A 22037-nucleotide genomic window follows, 5' to 3' on the forward strand; every position below is an offset into this window, starting at 1 on the left:
GTGATAGTGATACAGACAATGAAGTCAAAGCTGAGGAGATCTTAGATGGAAATGGGAAACTTATTGGGAACTGGAATAAAGATCACTTTTGCTATGGTTTAGCAAAGAGCCTGGCTGCATCATGCCCCTGCTCTAGGGATCTGTGGAACTTTGAACTTGAGAATAATGATTAAGTGTATCTAGCAGAAGAAATTTCTATGCAGCAAAGTAATCAAGATATGATCTGGCTGCTTCTAAACAACCTATGTTCATATATGTGAGCAAAGAAATAACCTGAAACTGGAATTTGTATTGAAAAGGGAAGCAGAGGAAGGGCATGTCCAAGATGGCCAAATAGGAAAAGCTCTAGCCTGCAGCTCCCAGCGTGAGTGATGCAGAAGACGGGTGATTTCTGCATTTTCAACTGAGGTACTGGGTTCATCTCACTGGGGCTTGTCAGATAGTTGGCGCTGGTCCGCGGGTGTAGCCCAACCAGCGAGAGCTGAAGCAGGGCGAGGTATCACCTCAGCTGGGAAGTGCAAGGGGGAAGGGAATTCCTTTTCCTAGTCAAAGGAAATTGAGACACATAACACCTGGAAAATCAGAAAACTCCCACCCTAATACTGTGCTTTACCAAGGGTCTTAGCAAACGGCACACCAGGAGATTATATCCCACACCTGGCCCAGAGGGTCCCACGCCCAGGGAGCCTCCCTCATTGCTAGCACAGCAGTCTGAGATCTAACTGCAAGGTGGCAGCGAGGCTGGGGGAGGGGCGCCCACCATTGCTGAGGCTTAAGTAGGTAAACGAAGCCGCTGGGAAGCTCAAATTGGGTGGAGCCCACCACAGCTCAAGGAGGCTGGCCTGCCTCTGTAGACTCCTCCTCTGGGGACAGGGCATAGCTAAACAAAAAGCAGCAGAAGGCAAATGCTGCTGTCTGACAGCTTTGAAGAGAGCAGTGGATCTCCCAGCATGGAGGTTGAGATCTGAGAATAGACAGACTGCCTGTTCAAGTGGGTCCCTGACTCCTGAGTAGCCTAACTGGGGGACATCCCCCACTAGGTGCAGACCAACACCTCATACCTCACATGGCGGGGTACACCCCTGAGATGAAGCTTCCAGAGCAAGAATCAGAGAGCAACACTCGCTGTTCAGCAACTCTGTCTTCTACAGCCTCCGCTGCTGATACCCAGACAAACAGGGTCTGGAGTGGACCTCAAGCAAACTCCAACAGACCTACAGCTCAGGGTCCTGACTGTTAGAAGGAAAACTAAAAAACAGAAAGGACACCCACACCAAAACCCCATCAGTACGTCACCATCATCAAAGACCAAAGGCAGATAAAACCACAAAGATGGGGAAAAAGCAGTGCAGAAAAGCTGGAAATTCAAAAAATCAGAGCGCATGTCCCCCTCCAAAGGACCGCAGCTCATCGCCAGCAACGGAACAAAGCTGGACAAAGAATGACTTTGATGAGCTGAGAGAAGAAGGCTTCAGTCAATCAAACTTCTCAGAGTTAAAGGAGGAACTACGTAACCAGCACAAAGAAACTAAAAACCTTGAAAAAAGAATGGATGAATGGATAACTAGAATAATCAATGCAGAGAAGACCTTAAAAGAACTGATAGAGATGAAAACCATGACATGAGAACTACATGACAAATGCACAAGCTTCAGTAATTGACTTAATCAACTGGAAGGAAGAATATCAGCGACTGAAGATCAAATGAATGAAATGAAGCAAGAAGAAAAGTGTAGAGAAAACAGAGTAAAAAGAAATGAACAAAGCCTCCAAGAAATATGGGATTATGTGAACAGATCAAATCTACACCTGATTGGTGTGCCTGAAAGTGACGGGGAAAATGGAACCAAGTTGGAAAACACTCTGCAGGATATCATCCAGGAGAACTTCCCCAACCTAGTAAGGCAGGCCAACATTCAAATTCAGGAAATACAGAGAACGCCACAAAGATACTCCTCAAGAAGAGCAACTCCAAGACACATAATTGTCAGATTCACCGAAGTTGAAATGAAGGAAAAAATCTTAAGGGCAGCCAGAGAGAAAGGTCGGGTTACACACAAAGGGAAGACTAACAGCAGATCTCTCGGCAGAAACTCTCCAAGCCAGAAGAGAGTGGGGGCCAATATTCAACATTCTTAAAGAAAAGAATTTTCAACCAAGAATTTCATATCCAGCCAAACTAAGTTTCATAAGTGAAGGAGAAATAAAATCCTTTACAGACAAGCAAATGCTGAGAGATTTTGTCACCACCAGGCCTGCCCTACAAGAGTTCCTGAAGGAAGCACTAAACATAGAAAGGAACAACTGGTACCAGTCATTGCAAAAATATGTCAAAATGTAAAGTCCATCGATGCTAGGAAGAAACTGCATCAACTAGCAAGCAACATAACCAGCTAACATCATAATGACAGGATCAAGTTCACACATAACAATATTAACCTTAAATGTAAATGGACTAAATGGTCCAATTAAAAGACATGGACTAGCAAATTGGATAAAGAGTCAAGACCCATCAGTCTGCTGTATTCACGAGACCCATCTCACATGCAGAGACACATATAGGCTCAAAATAAAGGGATGGAGGAAGATCTACCAAGCAAATGGAAAACAAAACAAAGCAGGGGTTGCAATCCTAGTCTCTGATAAAACAGACTTTAAACCATCAAAGATCAAAAGAGACAAAGAAGGCCATTACATAATAGTAAAGGGATCAATTCATCAGGAAGAGCTAACTATCCTAAATATATATGCACCCAATACAGGAGCACCCAGATTCATAAAGCAAGTCCTTAGGGACTTACAAAGAGACTTAGACTCCCACACAATAATAATGGGAGACTTTAACACCCCACTCTCAACATTAGACAGATCAACGAGACAGAAAGTTAACAAGGATATCCAGGAATTGAACTCATCTCTGCACCAAGCGGACCTAATAGACATCTACAAAACTCTCCACCCCAAGTCAACAGAATATACATTCTTCTCAGCACCACATCGCACTTATTCCAAAATCGACCACATAGTTCGAAGTAAAGCACTCCTCAGCAAATGTAAAAGAACAGAAATTATAACAAACTCTTTCTCAGACTATAGTGCAATCAAACTAGAACTCAGGACCAAGAAACTCAATCAAAACTGCTCAACTATATGGAAACTGAACAACCTGCTGCTGAATGACTACTGGGTACATAAGAAAATGAAGGCAGAAATAAAGATGTTCTCTGAAACCAATGAGAACAAAGATACAACATACCAGAATCTCTGGGATACATTTAAAGCAGTGTGTAGAGGGAAATTTATAGCACTAAATGCCCACAAGAGAAAGTTGGAAAGATCTAAAATTGACACCCTAATATCACAATTAAAAGAACTAGAGAAGCAAGAGCAAACACAGTCAAAAGCTGGCAGAAGGCAAGAAATAACTAAGATCAGAGCAGAACTGAAGGAGATAGAGACTCAAAAAACCCTCCAAAAAATCAATGAATCCAAGAGCTGGTTTTTTGAAAAGATCAACAAAATTGATAGACCACTAGCAAGACTAATAAAGAAGAAAAGAGAGAAGAATCAAATAGATGCAATAAAAAATGATAAAGGGGATATCACCACCGACACCACAGAAATACAAACTACCATCAGAGAATACTATAAACACCTCTACACAAATAAACTAGAAAACCTAGAAGAAATGGATAATTTCCTGGACACTTACATTCTCCCAAGACTAAACCAGGAGGAAGTTGAATCCCTGAAGAAACCAATAACAGGCTCTGAAACTGAGGCAACAATTAATAGCCTACCAACCAAACAAAGTCCAAGACCAGATGGATTCACAGCCAAATTCTACCAGGGGTACAAGGAGGAGTTGGTACCATTCCTTCTGAAACTATTCCAATCAATAGAAAAAGAGGGAATCCTCCCTAACTCATTTTACGAAGCCAACATCATCCTGATACCAAAGCCTGGCAGAGACACAACAAAAAAAGAGAATTTTAGACCAATATCCCTGATGAACATTGATGCAAAAATTCTCAATAAAATACTGGCAAACCAGATCCAGCAGCACATCAAAAGGTTATCCACCATGATCAAGTGGGCTTCATTTCTGGGATGCAAGGCTGGTTCAACATATGCAAATCAATAAACGTAATCCAGCATATAAACAGAACCAAAGACAAAAGCCATATGATTATCTCAATAGATGCAGAAAAGGCCTTTGACAAAATTCAACAGCCCTTCATGCTAAAAACGCTCAATAAATTTGGTATTGATGGAACATATCTCAAAATAATAAGAGCTATTTATGACAAACCCACAGCCAATATCATACTGAATGGGCAAAAACTGGAAGCATTCCCTTTGAAAACTGGCACTAGACAGGGATGCCCTCTCTCACCACTCCTATTCAACATAGTGTTGGAAGTTCTGGCTAGGGCAATCAGGCAAGAGAAAGAAATCAAGGATATTCAGTTAGGAAAAGAAGAAGTCAAATTGTCCCTGTTTGCAGATGATATGATTGTATATTTAGAAAACCCCATTTTCTCAGCCCAAAATCTCCTTAAGCTGATAAGCAACTTCAGCAAAGTCTCAGGATACAAAATCAATGTGCAAAAATCACAAGCATTCTTATACACCAGTAACAGACAAACAGAGAGCCAAATCATGAATGAACTCCCATTCACAATAGCTTCAAAGAGAATAAAATACCTAGGAATCCAACTTACAAGGGATGTAAAGGACCTCTTCAAGGATAACTACAAACCACTGCTGAGTGAAACAAAAAAGGATAAAAACAAATAGAAGAACATACCATGCTCATGGATAGGAAGAATCAATATCGTGAAAATGGTCATAGTGCCCAAGGTAATTTATAGATTCAAAGCCATCCCCATTAAGCTACCAATGACTTTCTTCACAGAATTGGAAAAAATTGCTTTAAAGTTCATATGGAACCAAAAAAGACGCCACATTGCCAAGACAATCCTAAGCCAAAAGAATAAAGCTGGAGGCATCATGCTACCTGACTTCAAACTATACTACAAGGCTAAAGTAACCAAAACAGCATAGTACTGGTACCAAAAGAGAAATATAAACCAATGGAACAGAACAGAGCCCTCAGAAATAATACCACACATCTACAGCCATCTGATCTTTGACAAACCTGACAAAAACAAGAAATGGGGAAAGGATTCCCTATTTAATAAATGGTGCTGGGAAAATTGGCTAGCCATAAGTAGAAAGCTGAAACTGGATCCTTTCCTTACTCCTTATAGGAAAATTAATTCAAGATGGATTAGAGACTTAAATGTTAGACCTAAAACCATAAAAACCCTAGAAGAAAACCTAGGTAATACCATTCAGGACATAGGCATGGGCAAGGACTTCATGTCTAAAACACCAAAAGCAATGGCAACAAAAGCCAAAATTGACAAATGGGATCTCATTCAACTAAAGAGCTTTTCTGCACAGCAAAAGAAACTACCATCAGAGTGAACAGGCAACCTACAGAATGGGAGAAAATGTTTGCAATCTACCCATCTGACAAAGGGCTAATATCCAGAACCTATAAAGAACTCAATCAAATTTACAAGAAAAAAACAACCCCATCAAAAACCAGGCAAAGGATATGAACAGACACTTTTCAAAAGAAGATATTCATACAGCCAACAGACACATGAAAAAATGCTCATCATCACTGGCCATCAGAGAATGCAAATCAAAACCACAATGAGATACCATCTCACACAGTTAGAATGGCAATCACTAAAAAATCAGGAAACAACAGGTGCTGGAGAGGATGTGGAGAAATAGGAACACTTTTACACTGTTGGTGGGACTGTAAACTACTTCAACCATTGTGGAAAACAGTGTGGCAATTCCTCAAGGATCTACAACTAGAAATACCATTTGACCTAGCCATCCCATTACTGGGGATATACCCAAAGGATTATAAGTCATGCTGCTATAAAGACACATGCACACGTATGTTTATTGCGGCACTATTCACAATAGCAAAGACTTAGAATCAACCCAAATGTCCATCAGTGACAGACTGGATTAAGAAAATGTGGCACATATACACCATGGAATACTATGCGGCCATAAAAAAGGATGAGTTCATGTCCTTTGTAGGGACATGGATGCAGCTGGAAACCATCATTCTCAGCAAACTATCGCAAGGACAGTAAACCAAACACCACATGTTCTCACTCATAGGTGGGAATTGAACAACGAGACCACTTGGACACAGGAAGGGGATCATCACACACCGGGTCTTATTGTTAGGGATGGGGGGAGGGATAGCATTAGGAGATATACCTAATGTAAATGATGAGTTAATGGGTGCAGCACACCAACATGGCACATGTATACATATGTAACAAACCTGCAAGTTGTGCACATGTACCCTAGAACTTAGAGTATAATTTTTAAAAAAAGAAAAGGGAAGCAGAGCATAAAAGTTTGGAAAATTTACAGCCTGGCCATGTTGTAGAAAAGAGAAGCTCATTTTCAGGGGAGGAATACAAGCCGGCTTCAGAAATTTGAATAGCTAAAAAGAAGGCAAGTGCTGATAGACTACACAATGGGGAAAAGACCTCTAAGGCACTTCAGAGACCTTCAAGTCAGCCCCTCTATATTCATCCATTTTCATGCTGCTGATAAAGTCATAGAGACTTGGCAATTTACAAAAGAAACAGGTTTATTGGACTTACAGTTCTACGCGGCTGAGGAGCCCTCACAATCATGGTAGAAGGTGAAAGGCACATCTCACATGGCAGCGGCAAGAGAGAGAGTGAGAGCCAAGAGAAACAGGTTTACCCTTATGAAACCATCAGATCTCATGGGACTTATTCACTACCACGAGAACAGTATGGGGGAAACTGCCCCCCAATTCAATTATCTCCCACCAGGTCTCTCCCACAACATGTGCAAATTGTGGGAGTACAATTCAAGATGAGATCTGGTTGAGGACACAGAGACAAACCATATCACCTTCCCATCAGAGGCTTGAAGTGCTAGAAGGACTGAATGGTTTCCTGGACCAGGCCCAGCCCCTGCTGCCCTGGACACTGTTCCCTGCATCCCAGCCACTCCAGCTCCAGCCACGGCTAAAAGGGGTCCAGGTACAAGTTGGGCCACTGCTTCAGAGGGTGCAAGCTGTAAGCCTTGGCAGCTTCCACATAATGTTAAGCCTGTGGATGCACAGAATGCAAGAGTTGAGGCTTAAAAGCCTCCACCTGGATGGATTGCAGAGGATGTATAGAAAACCCTGGATGTCCAGGCAGAAGCCTACTGCAGGAGCAGAGCCCTCTCAGAGAACCTCTACTAGGGCAGTGCAGAGGGGAAATGTGGGGTTGGACCTCCATATAAAGTCCCCACTGGGACACTGCCTAACAGAGCTGTGAGAAGAGGGCCACCATCCTCCAGACCCTGAAATGGTAGAGCCAACAGCTTGCACCATACACTGGGAAAAGCTGCATGCACTCAACCACAGCCTGTGAGAGCAGCTGCAGGGGCTGATCCCTGCAAAGTCAAAGGGGCACAGCTGTCCAAGGACCTGGGAGCCCACCTCTCACACTGGTGTGTCTTGAAATAGGGACATGGAGTCAAACAAGATTATTTTGGAGCTTTAAGGTTTAATAACTTCCTTCCTGGGTTTCAGACTTCAAGTGGGGCCTGTAGTCCCTTTCTTTTGGTGGATTCCTCCCTTTTGGAACAGGAGTATTTACCCAATGCCCATACTTGCATTGTATCTTAGAAGCAACTAACTTGTTTTTTATTTTACAGGCTCATAGGTGGAAGGGACTAGCCTTGTCTCAGATGAGATTTTGGATTTTTGAGTTAATGCTGGAATGAGTTAAGACTTTGGGAGACTGCTGGGAAGGCATGGTTGTATTTTGCAATGTGAGAAGGACATAAGATTTGGAGAGGTCAGGGGTGGAATTATATGGTTTGGATCTGTGTCCCCACCCAAATCCCATGTTAAATTGTAACCCCCGATGCTGGAGGTGAGGTCTGGTAGGAGGTGATTGGATCATGGGGGCAGATTTCCCCCTTGGTGTTTTTCTCATGATAGTGAGTTCTTGCGAGATCTAGTTCTTTAAAAGTGTGTGGTACCACCCCCACCCCAAAAACTCTTACCATTATTTTAAATTTACATAACAAGTCTTACCTTTAAGGTGTTTTCCTTGGCCATCTTGTCCTAACTGTGCCTTTATGTACAATCTTTTTCCTTTAAGCCTAAAGTCTCAGCTCTGAGCTTTTGAGATATAAATTTTCTACCTTGTTTCACCTAACAGTCACCCCTAGAAATGCAAATTTAGGGCTGCCTAGCTAACAATTGCTTAGGGCAATGAAACGTAATTAGAAGATTAATAGTCTGAATAGTGAAATAAAAACTATTTGAAAGCTAGCAAATGAGAATTACTTGTAAAAGCTATAAGCTCTGCTTCTCCATGTGTCTGTATGTTGATATGTATTATGTGTATAATATTTGGCAAATAAAGCTAGCTTTAAAATTGTTGATAAAATAGAAATGGCTTCAGAATTGTTCAGATATTTTTGGCTAGATCTACTGGTCAAACAGGTTTGTGCTATCTCTACTACATGTTTTTAAGGGCAAAAAACTGCTGCTTCTATAATACTTCATATACTTGTTTAATTTGTCTGTAATATTTTGTTCTTGCGTTTTGAGCCTCTGGATTTTGGGGTCTGGATAGGTGACCATGGTGAGGCCTGGGGACATGTTATCAGTGGCCAGACCACCAGTTACAAGGCAGAGTCAAGCCCAAGATGAGCCCCTTCCTCCTTGGGCCAGCTTTGTCTCTCAGCCATGCTGAAAGGGTTTGGATCTCCCAGGCATCATCTTCACAGGTGTCTTCTGTCTTGAGCTCTACATTTGATATGTAAATTCAAGACCCAAATAGGCCCTGCCCTTCAAAGCCATCCTGGGTACCACGTGACTGAGACTCAGAACAACTGGGGAAAATACTAGCAGGAGAGTACCTGTGTTATTAGTAGAATTCCTACGTCATTAGCATGGGAGTACCTGTTTCAAAGTTCTTTTCTGTAATTTAAAATCTTAAAGTTATGCTATATTGAATTAAGCAATGAGCATAAATGTCTGAGTCATTTCTGAGTAAGTTAAAATACTAAAGCATTAATTAGTAAACATAAATGTAAGTTTATATATTTTGGCATCTTATTTTTATATGGTATAGAAAAGCTACATATATTTACATATATTAATAAACAAAAACTTGAGAAAACCTATCTAAAAAGTTAAGAAATAGTTTTCATCTACAATTATTGATATAGAACAGTTCAAAAGTACTTCCTAGGTTTTCACTAGAAATTAGGGTTACTAGTAGTTAAAATTGTAGTTAATATATGTAATTGAAACTAATAGACATAAGAAACAATTTTGTATATAGTGTCTAAAGAAAAGCAAAGTATTTTTGGTGAGGAAAGTTGTAAGGCATGAAAATGTGTGTTGAGAAAAAAATAACTTTGTCTAGAAGCTGAAGATTGTTTCAAATTGAAGGAATAAAAAGGACAGATTAAATGAATGAAGTTGAAAAGAATGAAACAATTATAAGAGATTATAAAAAGTTTATGGAAATTTTCTGAGGTCAAAAGATGACAAATTGGACAGATTTGTTTATAAGGTTTTATTAGCTTAGTGTTGATAATACACTATGCAAAAGTAAAATTTGGTTTTCCCTTTTGAACAAGAATTTTCTTTTCTTTCTTTTTTTTTTTTTCTTCTTTCCTGAGACAGAGTCTCGTTCTGTAGCCCAGGCTGGAGTTGCAGTGGCATGATCTCGGCTCACTGCAACCTCTGCCACCCAGGTTCAAGCAATTCTCCTGCCTCAGCCTCCCAAATAGCTGAGATTACAGGTATCTGCCACCACACCCAGCTAATTTTTGTATTTTTAGTAGAGATGGGGTTTCACCATATTGGTCAGGCTGGTCTTGAACTGTCGACCTCATGATCCACCCGCCTCAGCCTCCCAAAGTGCTGGGATTACAGGCGTGAGCCACCGCGCCCGGCCTTGAACAAGAATTTTCATGTAGTATTAATAAAAGGTAGCAAAAGACGTTTGTTCACCTTTTGAGTAAAGTGCAAGAGACAGAGAGAAGAGCAGGAGACAGATTCTGTCTCATGCTGTCTTTCTCAGATCTGTTGATTGGAAAACTGAGTCTCCTCTCTATCAAAGAAGAACAGTTTTTGCTTTCTAACCCCTTTTATCACTTTGGCTAAATGAGTATTATCTTACAATGCCTTGCGATCCTGTTTTGATTATTTTAAACCTTTGACATATTTGACAGGCTTCCCAAAATCAAATTTCAAATTGTCTTTTTTTGTTGTTACCTCAAACTAACTTTGGGATGCTACAGAGGACCCTCGCAGCATCCAAAAGACAGAGAAGCAGGATTATCCGCTACGTTAAGTTCATAAGGTAGTAAAATCCTAGAGTATCGTGCCTTCGAGGAGATTCATGAAAAGGATGGAAAGGACTCTGATAAGCAGTCTTGAATGCCAAGTTTCTGATAACTTTAGGATCATATCGTTTAGACTGGGTATGAATTACCAGCACTCTAATGAACAGACTGACTGGTTTATGAAACTGATAATCCAATCAGGATAAAAATTAATTGAATATCAAGGAAATACTCTGCCAGATTTTCAAGCTAAGTCAGCCAGTACTGAAATGGTTTTGATATGTAGTTTAGATGAACTCCATGATCCAAGTAAAATTTACCTGTAATAACCCATCTAATAAACAGTGCTATGCACCTGAATTGGAGAAACAAAGCTGATATTTAAGAAGATATAAATCTTCCATTTTGCTGCTATCACTGAAGTGAGAATGGCCAAAATGAACTTCAATCCCTTTGCAACTTCTGACCGAAGCAAGAACCACGAAAGGCATTTCAATGCACCTTCCCACAGTTACAGGAAGATTATGTCTTCTCCTCTTTCCAAAGAGCTGAGACAGAAGTACAACGTGTGATCCATGCCCACCCAAAAGGATGATGAATTTCACATTGTATGAGGACACTATAAAGGTCAGCAAATTGGCAAAGTAGTCCAGGTTGACAGGAAGAAATATGTCCTCCACGCTGAACGGGTGCAGCGGGAAAAGGCTAATGGCACAACTGTGCATGCAGGCATTCACCCCAGCAAGGTGGTTATCACTAGGCTAAAACGGGACACAGACCACAAAAAGATTCTTGAACGGAAAGCCAAATCTCACCAAGTAGGAAAAAAAAAGGGCAAATACAAGGAAGAAACAACTGAGAATATGCAGGAATAAAGTAATCTTACATATAAGCTTTAAAACTTGAAATGAAAAAAAGAAGATATAAATCTAATGTTAAGGATGGACCCATGGAAAGCCTGGAGAGATGCCTGGTCCTTCCTGAATCCTTAAAGCTTCTGTTATTAAAAGCTCTACACTCCATGGCCCATCATGGAAGAGATAAGATGATCCAAATAGAATACTGGCATGGTTAGTGTTCTAAATTGCTAAAATGGTTTATGACCAATGTTTGGTTTGTCAAATCTATAATCCTGGGAAGGCAATCAAAACTTCATGTACATTTCTGCTACATGATAGCCCACTGAAACATTTTTAGAGGGATTTCATTCCATTGCCATTTTCAATGTATGTTTTCTGATTGTATAGAAGCTTTTCCATTCAAAAAGTCTCGCGCTGTAACAGTAGACAAAAGGTTATTAGGAAATATGTTTCTCTCATGGGATATACCTGGAAAGACTGCTAGTGATAGAGGTACTTGTTTCACCAGACAAGCTATAAAACAATGAGATAAGGTATCATAGGTACAATCACATTAGTATAAGCTAACTGAATTGACTGGATTTCTTTGGTCTAAAGTACTGTGGATTGGTGACAGATCCACTTCCACGTGGAAAACATAAGTTGATCCCTTATACAATAGTCACTGAAGGCCTATGCTCCTAATAATAGAACCTTACACATCTCCTCCTCCTCCTAAGCTCCGATATGACTAAGTGCTGCAAGGCTTTAAGCCATTATGCCCAAGTGTTATTTTCACCAGGTAAAGAAAGCTTTCCATGGTCTACTGAGGACAATCAAACCCTACATTATCTAAAACCTAGAAACTGAGTCTTCTGAAAACATCAGGGAAAGACTGCCCCTGCCACTTACACTGCAGCAAAACTTCAGGACCTTGAGCCTTGGGTTTACAATCTCACAGCTGAAACAGGCCCCTCCAGACTCTTCAAATCTATACACCTGTTGGAGACGTTAAGGTAAAGCTAACCATGAAAGTTTCTCCCCAAAAGCAGACAGCAGCCTAGATGTGGACAGCTTTCCCAAGATCACGGATCAATACTGTTCTGCTATCATGAGACTCATCTCTCAATAGTTCCTTTGCTTGTGCCACTATGAATAAAACTGCAGAAGGGGTCTCTCCTTTGTACTTGTGGAGAGTTTCATAGTCAACATTAAACATGGGCAACCTCATTGTACATCAAGTTTAACAAACATAGCATACAAATGGCAAACAGGGGAAACTGTTGCAAGGAGAGGGAGCTCTCGGTATTATTTTTTAATTTATCTGTAAAATTTATTGAGAAACCTATTAATTAAAATTATCTGGATGTGATCAGGGAACACCCTGTCTCTTGATATATTGAACACATTAGAGCATCAACTGATTCAATTTTTAGTGACATCTAGCTTTAGCCAAACTGGTTGAAACCAGTATATATGTTTATTTCCTAGGTTATTTTAGAGTTTCTACTAATAACTTGATATTTATGCTTTTACAAACCTGTCAAAACTTTCAGTTAAGGCAGAAAAATCACAAATGTCTGAAAGGAGTCCACATTACCCAAACACCTTTGATACAATCAGTATGCCTAATTTCTTTTGGTAACATTTTTAAAGTGGCTAGTATCTGGTGATCACAGTGTAGATAGCATGAATATCTTCATCATGTCAGATATGAAGGCATAGGACATTATTCTTTACCAAAGTGATAAATTACTTCTAAGTATATTGAATTCAACAACAAAGAATGAATTTGCTACATTTTTTAAATTCAGAAAATAGTTTTTAAAGGCTCATTTGTTATACTCATGACTTTAAATTATAGAGTAAGAATGAAAACAAGATTTCTCCTCTCTTCTCCAGTGTCGGAAGTGTTTTCATCAGTGTTTCTCTACTACTATTTTAATGTTGACAGGAATGACGTAATCATGTCTGTCACAGTATTTTTTTTAAATGAACTTTGTCAGAGGAGTGGAAACAACTCATCCTAAGCCCTTTTTCATTATTAAAGACAAAACAGAACTATAATATAATCTCAAGGAAAAAACACACTTCAGTAAATTCCCACTAGTATACCTGAGTCTTTACAGCAACTGCTGCTACAAAACACTAGGAGAGACTGGCAAATTTCCAAACAACTGCGGGTCCTCACATATAGAAAAAAAAAAAAAAAACAGGAAGTGACTTAGAATTCTTTGAAAAAATAATCTGGGCGGAAGCAAGTGTATTAGTCTGTTCTCATTCTGCTAATAAAGACACACCTGGGACTGCGTAATTTGTAAAGGAAAGAGGTTTAATTGACTCACAGTTCCACATGGCTGGGAGGCCTCAAAATCATGGTGGAAAGCGAGTGGGAAGCAAGACAGGTCTTACATGGCAGCAGGCAAGACAGAGCTTGTGCAGGGCCACTCCAATTTATAAAACCATCAGATCTTGTGATACTTATTCACTATCACAAGAACAGTATGGGGGAAACTGTCCCCATGATTCAATTCTCTCTACCTGGCCCTGCCCTTGACATATGCAGATTAATTACTACATTTCAAGGTGAGATTTGGGTGGGGACACAGCCAAACCACATCAGCAAGTTTAGGAATAGAAATTGGTAATAAATATACAAGTGTGAGTAGAAAGTTAAAGGTAATACTGAAGATTAAGAAAAATAAATGGAATGAGAGATGGTTTTGGTGAAGGTTAAAACTGAAAGCTAAATTAAAGATGAAATCCATGCCACCAATTTCTGCTCCTCAGGTTTGTTTTAGATGTCAAGGACTGTGTTAAGAAAAACAAGAGTCAAATATGTACTGAGTAGGTTTTGAGAATATTTTGTAGATAACAAAGGAGAAATGTGAGAGCATTAAGATATTAAAACGTGAGAAGGATATTGAATTAAGAACCATTCTGACCCTGCCTAGGCTTCCATTAGTGCAGTATTTAGAGACTAGGCAGGTGGGCAAACTCAAATCCTGCAGGTGTGATACGTTAAGAATCCATAGGCCGGGCACAGTGGTTCACGCCTGTAATCCCAGCACTTTGGGAGGCCAAAGCATGAGGATCACCACTGGTCAGAAGTTCAAGACCAGCCTGGCCAACATGGGGAAACCCCATCTCTACTAAAAAATACAAAAATCAGCCAAGCGTGGTGGCAGGCACCTGTAATCCCAGCTACTCGGGAGGCTGAGACAGGAGAATTGCTTGAACCTAGGAGGCAGAAGTTGCAGTCAGCCGAGATGGCACCATTGTACTCCAGCCTGGGTGACAGAGAGAGACTCTGTCTCAAAAAAAAAAAAAAAAAAAATCCATACAGTGCCCGCACCAGTCTCCAATAACGTGTCTCTAGTGTCATCATGAAAAAAACCCCAACCTCCACAAGATGGACTCCAACTGCCTATGCTAGTATTTGAACTTTCTCTGAATTGCCTTCTACACAAGCAAAATGTAAGATTTTCCCTTCATATCAATGTCTTCCACTTAAATAGTCCACTATTGCCATCCATCTTGGACTGCTCATGACTCTTTTTGTGACAATGTTAATACAACAGATCTCTTACGGTTACCACATGCAGCTTTCTTCTTAAGCATAGTGGAGTACAGAAGTGCATCTTAATCAGCCAAGCACACTGGTGCTCTTCTCCTCGTGACTAAGCACAACCTCATCACCCTTACCATCATGTACCTCTAATTTTCTTTTCCGTCTCCACTATTCCTAGGACATTCAATTAATGATTTTGAAATTCTAAAATAATCATGTGGGTGGCTACACAAAGGGCACTGACCAGCACCATGGGGAATGTACTCAACAGCAGTTTTCTGAAGATGCAAACATGCTTTGTATACGTGCAGTTTCTTAGGCCCATCTCAAAAAAAATCTTTTTGAAACAAAGGCGTAACGTTAAAATATAAATCACTGACAACATGGTATTGGGGACAAGACAGGTTGACTATATATTTTAATTAACCCTATCCAAGATGTTGCATTCTGATCATCTAACTCATTTCGACAGAACACACTATCTTGAAGAAGAATGAATGTATTATTCTTCAAATGTCAACTATGTTAGCTTTGTTTTTGTCAAGAATTAGAAAGCAGTAAGGTTAAATTTTCGGTCAAGCCTATACTTAACACAAATCGATTGCACATTTCAAAATAGCTAGAATAACTTGAATGTTCCTAGTGTAAACAGACAATAAATATTTAAGAGGATGGATATCTCAATTACCCTGACTTGATTATATGAATTTATCAAATTATCACATGTACTCCAAAAACATGTTCTTCTAATACGTATCAATAAAAAATAAATTTAAAAATATAAAATATAAAATATTTGTAGCTAACTGAAGAATGACCAATTTATTTTGAACAGAAAAACTATCATGAAAATTTAAAACATGTGAACAGAGGTAGGAATTTTAAAATGGTAATTTTAAACTTTATGAAGTTCAAGAAAAAACCTTAAAACCAATATAAAGAATAGCAGGCACTGGACTAAGCAGTTCCCCCACAATATCATGTTTTAATCTCACCACAGCCATAAGGCGGTAACAGCATGCCTAGTTATCATTCCAATTCTTCCTGTTGCAAGTAACAAAACCAGACCCCACCTGGCTGAAGCCAGTAAGTGAAAAGACTAACACGAGGGCCAGCCTCAGGGTTCAAATACGTCACCAGGACTGGGTTGCGTCCCAGTCTTAGCTCTGCCAGTTCCTGTAGAATCCTCCTTCCAAGGTTCACGGGGTGGCTACCATAGCTTCAGGCCCTCACCTCATGATAAGACAGCAACACAGCCGCCATTTCATGTCTGTTCTCATTTCTACGTTCAGTTAGAATTGAAGAAATTTGCCAGTAGCACCCACAAAAATACTGAGTCTACCTGGTTGGCCTGGCTAGACATATGGCCAGCCCTGATTAAGTCGCTGTGGTCAGGGGCTTGGATTTTCTGGTTCGCTTAGGCTAGTCATACGTCCCATCCCAGGACTGAAGAAGCTCCAGGGCTGTTGCTGGAGAGTGGCTAATGTCCCCTTTACAAATAAGGAGCTCATGGTTTAGGAAGATGAGCTTGCCAGAAATCAGATACTTGTAAAATAAGTCAAAATTTGAACTTAAGTCTACTTATCTGAGCCCAAAGCCTTACAACCATCTATGGCTGTTATCCTAAAACCTACGTCGCGGAATGCAAGAGTCCTAAGACTGCAAGGACCCTTCCTTTTCTTCCAGATCCACTCTAAGTTGGTTGGTAATTTCTTCAGACCTTGCTTTCAGGGAAGTTTTAAAAAAAATTACTTGCATTTGTATATTTTCTTTGTACTTTCAGCCAAATTTCTTCTAATTAAAGTACAACATAAATTGAACCACCACAATAAAGTAATTGTCATTTTAAGAAAAAACAAACTTCTACTGATTTCTGCTTCTGGTCATGGAGTGTGAGGGACCAGATTTAAGTTCTTAAACAACTACAAAATCAGACCAAAAAACGCAATGGTTTCCAGGCAGTGGACGACAGGCAGTGCAGGGCTGTGATCCTTAAGAGAAAGGAAGCAACGAGCCAGGAGTTTCCAGGCCACAAGCCAAATGGAGGCCAAGAGAGTAACAGCAGAGGATACAGAGAGACGGTTCCAGGGGCCAAGACGCAGTCCGAGGGGAAGCCCTTCGGTGGAAAGCTGGAGTCCTGGAGCGGCCTTCTCGAGTCTTCCCGAGCAGGTCTGCGCAGCGAGGAAACATCCGAGGCTGGAGTGAGCCAGGCGGAGAAAGAACAGCCTTGAGCTCACAGAGGCGGGCAAGAGTTCCAGCTCGAGACAGTCCCTGGGAGGAACAGCGCACTATTTGGGGCGTCGAGTAAAGCACCAGAAGGCTCCACTCAGGAGCGTGAACAGCACCGCCTGCTGCAAGTCTGAAAAGGAACGCGTTGCCTCAAGTCACTGCAATGTGTCACTCGCGGCTCAGTCACCTAGGGAGCAGGAAAAGGCCAGCGGGCCACGCAGGGATCACCGGGGCCTGCATCCAACGCAAACGGCTAGGCCCACGAAGCAGGAAACACAACCCGCAGCGAGAAGCAAAGGGATCCACAGAGAGGGGCCAGGAGTCACGGACGACGCCAGGCAGTCGGCGCCCGGGCTTCCGCGGGCCAGGTCGCCCGAGAGGCACGGGGGAATCGGGGGATCCCCCAGAAAACTGCCCTCGACTAAAAGCGCAGCGAAGGGGCGGTGCGCTCGAGACCCTGGAACGGGAACGACCACAGGCACCCAGGGAAACAACCAGGTCCCAGGCCCAGGTGGGCGGGCGTCTGAGGAGCGTGGCTGCGCAGACCCACAAAGCCGCCAGGGGCTGCGGACTACAGTGAACCCGGCGCGGGGCTCGGCCCTCACTACACGAGGCCTGGGCGGCTGCACGCCCCTGCGCGTCAGCCCGCGGCTCCCAAACACCCTACCAGGCAATCCCCAAACACGCCCGCAAAACGAGCCTCGACTGGCACGCACCTGCTTCTCGACGCTGACGCCCGGCGCGGGGAGGAGGCCGGTGAGCATGCGCAATGTGGTGTGGACCGGGCGTGGCCGGCAAGCATGCGCAGTGTGGGCCGGGCTGGCTGGCGAGCATGCGCAGTATGGGGCAGGGCGGGGCTGGCAACCAAGCGCGAGGGGAGCGAGCGCCGAGGGGGGCGTTGCTACGGCAACGGCGGGCGGGCGGCAGGCCGGGGAGTTGCCAGAGGGAACGGGGGCAGACGTCCCTGGGTTCCTGTGTTCCCGGCGGAGTCGAGGCACGGAGAGGCTTTGGGGCGAGGGCGGAAAGAAGGGCGGCCCGCCAGGGGGTCCGTGGACTCGCTTTGGCCTCCTCCGAGCCGGGCGGGCGATGGCCGCAGCTGTGAGGCGAGGTCGGGTCCCGTAGCGGCGCGCAACCTCCTCGGGGGACTCGGGCTCCTGGTTGGTTTCCACAGCTCTTCCTGAGGGTACGAATTTACGGCGGCCTGAAACCTTAGAACAGTGATCCCACGTCGGTAATTTCAGAACCCAGTAGGACCCGCTGTCGGCAGGGGCCCCAGGCGCAGGGTGGTGTCGGCTTTCAGGGGAATTGGAGCCTCGTCACCGCGCGCCTCCGGCATGAGTAGAATCTCGGAAAACGGTCAGCGGGGTTCAGAAGGCAGGAGATGAACACCAAGACCCCACGTAGAGTTGCATCTTTACGTCCTAGGCTTGGTCTCGCGTATTTTTATTGAGCGTGTTTAATGAGCTGAAATCACTTGCTTTGGCACCCAGCGGTCGTTTTTGCCACCAAGCTCTGCCTCTTGAGCGTTTACTACTGGGGTTTACAAAGCAACGTGTTCCTGTTCATCCTAGCTTTCAGTACTGGGCCAGGGTTACGTTTCTAACCCTGCCAGTGCCACAGGCTCATTATATATTGAAGGACTCACCTGGTGTTTGGTTTTCTTTTCTTTTTTTTTTTTTTTTTTTTGAGACGGAGTCTCGCTCTGTCGCCCAGGCTGGAGTGCAGTGGCCGGATCTCAGCTCACTGCAAGCTCCGCCTCCCGGGTTCACGCCATTCTCCTGCCTCAGCCTCCCCAGTAGCTGGGACTACAGGCGCCCGCCACCTCGCCCGGCTAGCTTTTTGTATTTTGTTAGTAGAGACGGGGTTTCACCGTGTTAGCCAGGATGGTCTCGATCTCCTGACCTCGTGATCCACCCGTCTCGGCCTCCCAAAGTACTGGGATTACAGGCTTGAGCCACTGCGCCCGGCTGGTTTTCTCTTTTATAAAGTGGAGCTGGACTAGATAATTGAAGCGTTTTCAATACCTTTAAATTCTAAATTTTAAACTCTAAAACTTAATGATACCATAGGACTTTAAAAGCGTACAGGTTTCAAAAGCTCCTTACCTTGATGTTAGTGAGAGTGGCCTACCGTGTAGAAACGTGAGATTAAACTGTGGCTGCAGATATCACCGGACCGTTTTAGTGTGATGCACACTATCTTCTGCAGTTTATAGGCTTTTTGGAAACAGGAACTGAGAAAATTCTGGCAGTGATCTTTCAGGATTTTAAATTCTTTCCACCATTTCTCCAAGTTCAGTTATCTTGATGAGATATGGGGTGGAACTTCTTTCAAACATCTCTTGATGCCGGAATTGAAGGGGAACAGGAAAGGGTTGTAGTAAGAACCATCATCATAGCCTCTGCAGGACTTGAGCAGCGACTGACGTTTTTACTCCTAACCCTGGATATCTCAGAGATTTGGTTCCACTGTGCTTTTCTGTCTCTGCACTCACGCCTTAGTGAGTTTGTTCTTTCAGTTGGAGTAATTTAATACAAGTGTTAGTCCTTAGATTATATTGGATTAATTTCTTTTGGATTAATTTCTTTCTACTTTTACAGTTAAGCCCTCAATACAGTAAGTCCTCACTTAACATCATCCATAGGTTCTTAGAAACTGGAGCTTTAAGCCATGCAGTGTACAAGGAAACCAGTTTCACCATAGGTTAATTGATACAAATAAGAGGTAAGTTCCCACAGCACATTCCTGGTCACAAAAACATCACCAAACTTCTAAATAAAGACCGAAGCACTTCTAATATGAAACGCTGAAATACATATAAGCTCTACATACATTTAAGAAGGATCATTACCCGATTTCTGGTGAATCCATGAGTGACCAGGTCGTGGAGGGGCTGCGTTAAATCAAAGGTAACGTTGGCCAAGTCAAAACTCTGAAGCGCCTCTGCCTACCATGTAGTTTCAAAACAACAGCCAATTCTCAGCCCGCTGGGCCTTTCCTACTGCATCGGGTATTGTCCTGCATCTCTGTGTGATTACCATATGCTTTACGAATTTTTATTTTACAATAATTTGTATCCTTCCATTTTCCAGCCTCCTTATTCCAGTTCAGGGTGGCAGGGGACTGAGCCCCTCCAGGAAGCTCAGGACCAAGGCGGGCAACAGCCCTGGAGGGGATGGCATCCCACGGCAGGGCACAGTCACAGTCACTCAGACGGGGACACGCCAGTGAGCCTCACGTGCACAGCCTTGGGACGTGGGAGGAACCTGGTGTGCCTGGAGGAAACCCACAGTACGTGGGGAGAACATGCAAACTCCACACAGACAGTGGCCCCTGCCGGGGATCAATTTCTCATCAACGTTATAAGGAAACGATGTTAGAAGAAATGTGTTGGAGGGCCTCCTGTGCCAGTTCCTAGATTACTTGAATAACTTTCTATTTCTCCTCATCACAGTATATTTTGAATACATCTGTCTTCATAAAATACACCATGTCCAAAATCTAGAAGGGCCAATTCCAAACTATTCCACCAGCTTTGAAGGGAATTGAAGCAAGAATAACAACAGTAAGTTGTGTGTGAAAAGACCTACTTTAGATACTTCAAAGGTCTCATTAATCCTTGCGGCAACCCTGCAAAGCCAGCATTGTTATACCTGCTTTGTAGATGAGGATCGTGGGGCTCAGCTGTGATCAGTATCTTGCGCAGCGAAGCGGTGGAATTCAGTTGCAACTCAAGTTGGTCTGTCCCCATATTCTGTACTTCTGTGTTCTGGAGAGACTGAAGTTAGCCAGTGTTCCTCTTGCATTCCAGTTTCTTCATTGTTCCCTTTCTCCCCAAAATAAGCACATCATGCTGATTTCCCGCCTGCCAGTTCTTTCCTCTTACCTGTAGTGTGCCATATGCATTTCCCTCTTTGTATCTTTCAAATGCCAGTTTAACTAGTTTTTCCGTTACAAGTCTCCAGTGTTAGCCTGAAATTTTGTAGTACTTATGTATCATGTTATATTTAGCAATGGATTAATTCATAGTAATTAACCATTTGTATTAATGTGTCCTCAGGAGCTCAGGGCTGAACTATTTGAGGACAGGGATGAGTCGAAGCGTAATTGACTTGAGTTCACCCCCTTCCTCCAGAACCAGAATGTGTAACTTGGTGCCACCCCGTAGCAGGCATTCCTGCTGCTTCATGATCTATTAGACTCTTACAGATCGTCCTCACAAACTTCATAGGTTTTTCTGTGCACTATAGCTTTGACTTTCTGTTGACCATGTCTTTGCAGCAGAAGAATAAAAGAAAGGTGATGTGATGTGATGATAGAATTTGTGATAGCCAGGCAACAACGTTTCCTGATTCAGCATGTTAAAAAATAAGGTACACTATTCTTTTCTTAAACATACATGTTATTTGACTCATGAAATGTATTTTAATTCAGGCATTTGAGAGTATAAAAACTAGTTTACAAACCCTGCTTCAACTAGGAATTGTCAGCAGGAATGGGCAGTGCCAAGTGTGGCATGGGGCAGTGGACAGACTGATGGAAAAACAATCTCTGGTGATATTTACTGCAGGCATCTCTTAGCTGTTTGGTGATTTTTATTCTGCACAGGAAATTACCAAGTTTTCACAAAAAGGCATAAGCTGAAATGGCAAGAGTCTCCTTAGTACTTGCCTGGAGTCTAATTTAATTATAGTGAAGCAGCATGGGTTTGTTTAGGCATGCACAGGTTTATAGGTCATAATGAATTTATTCATATTGTAATTAAGGCTTTAGTAATTAAATGAAAAGATATTCCTGTATTGTTAACATAAATGCTGAGATGAGGGTCTGCTCCTGTTTAGTTAACAATGAGTCAAGCGTTCCTTACTGTTTGATTTGTTGGTATGTGCCATCAAGGTTGAGTATTGAAGCCTCAGTTCTCTTTTAAATGATATATTACATAATATTCATCT

General features: G+C 42.4%; 1 protein-coding gene and 2 pseudogenes across 1 annotated transcript in view; 2 read left to right on the top strand and 1 right to left on the bottom strand.

The window, feature by feature from the left end:
* The first annotated feature begins 10883 nt into the window (after positions 1-10883).
* Positions 10884-11321, top strand: LOC111551436 (annotated as a pseudogene).
* Positions 11322-17268: 5947 nt separating this feature from the next.
* On the bottom strand, positions 17269-18421 carry LOC111551467 (annotated as a pseudogene).
* Positions 18422-19681: 1260 nt separating this feature from the next.
* The window catches only part of RNF32 (ring finger protein 32), a 35358-nt gene continuing 33002 nt past the window's right edge, over positions 19682-22037 (top strand). The window contains exons 1-2 of the mRNA XM_023225369.2: positions 19682-20650; positions 21367-21458. Of these exons, the coding sequence (XP_023081137.1) occupies positions 21444-21458 (15 nt within the window). The 5' untranslated portion in view covers positions 19682-20650; positions 21367-21443. The remainder of the gene's footprint in view (positions 20651-21366; positions 21459-22037) is intronic.

This window comes from Piliocolobus tephrosceles, chromosome 8, assembly GCF_002776525.5.
Source record: "Piliocolobus tephrosceles isolate RC106 chromosome 8, ASM277652v3, whole genome shotgun sequence".
Classification (NCBI taxonomy): Eukaryota; Metazoa; Chordata; class Mammalia; order Primates; family Cercopithecidae; genus Piliocolobus; species Piliocolobus tephrosceles.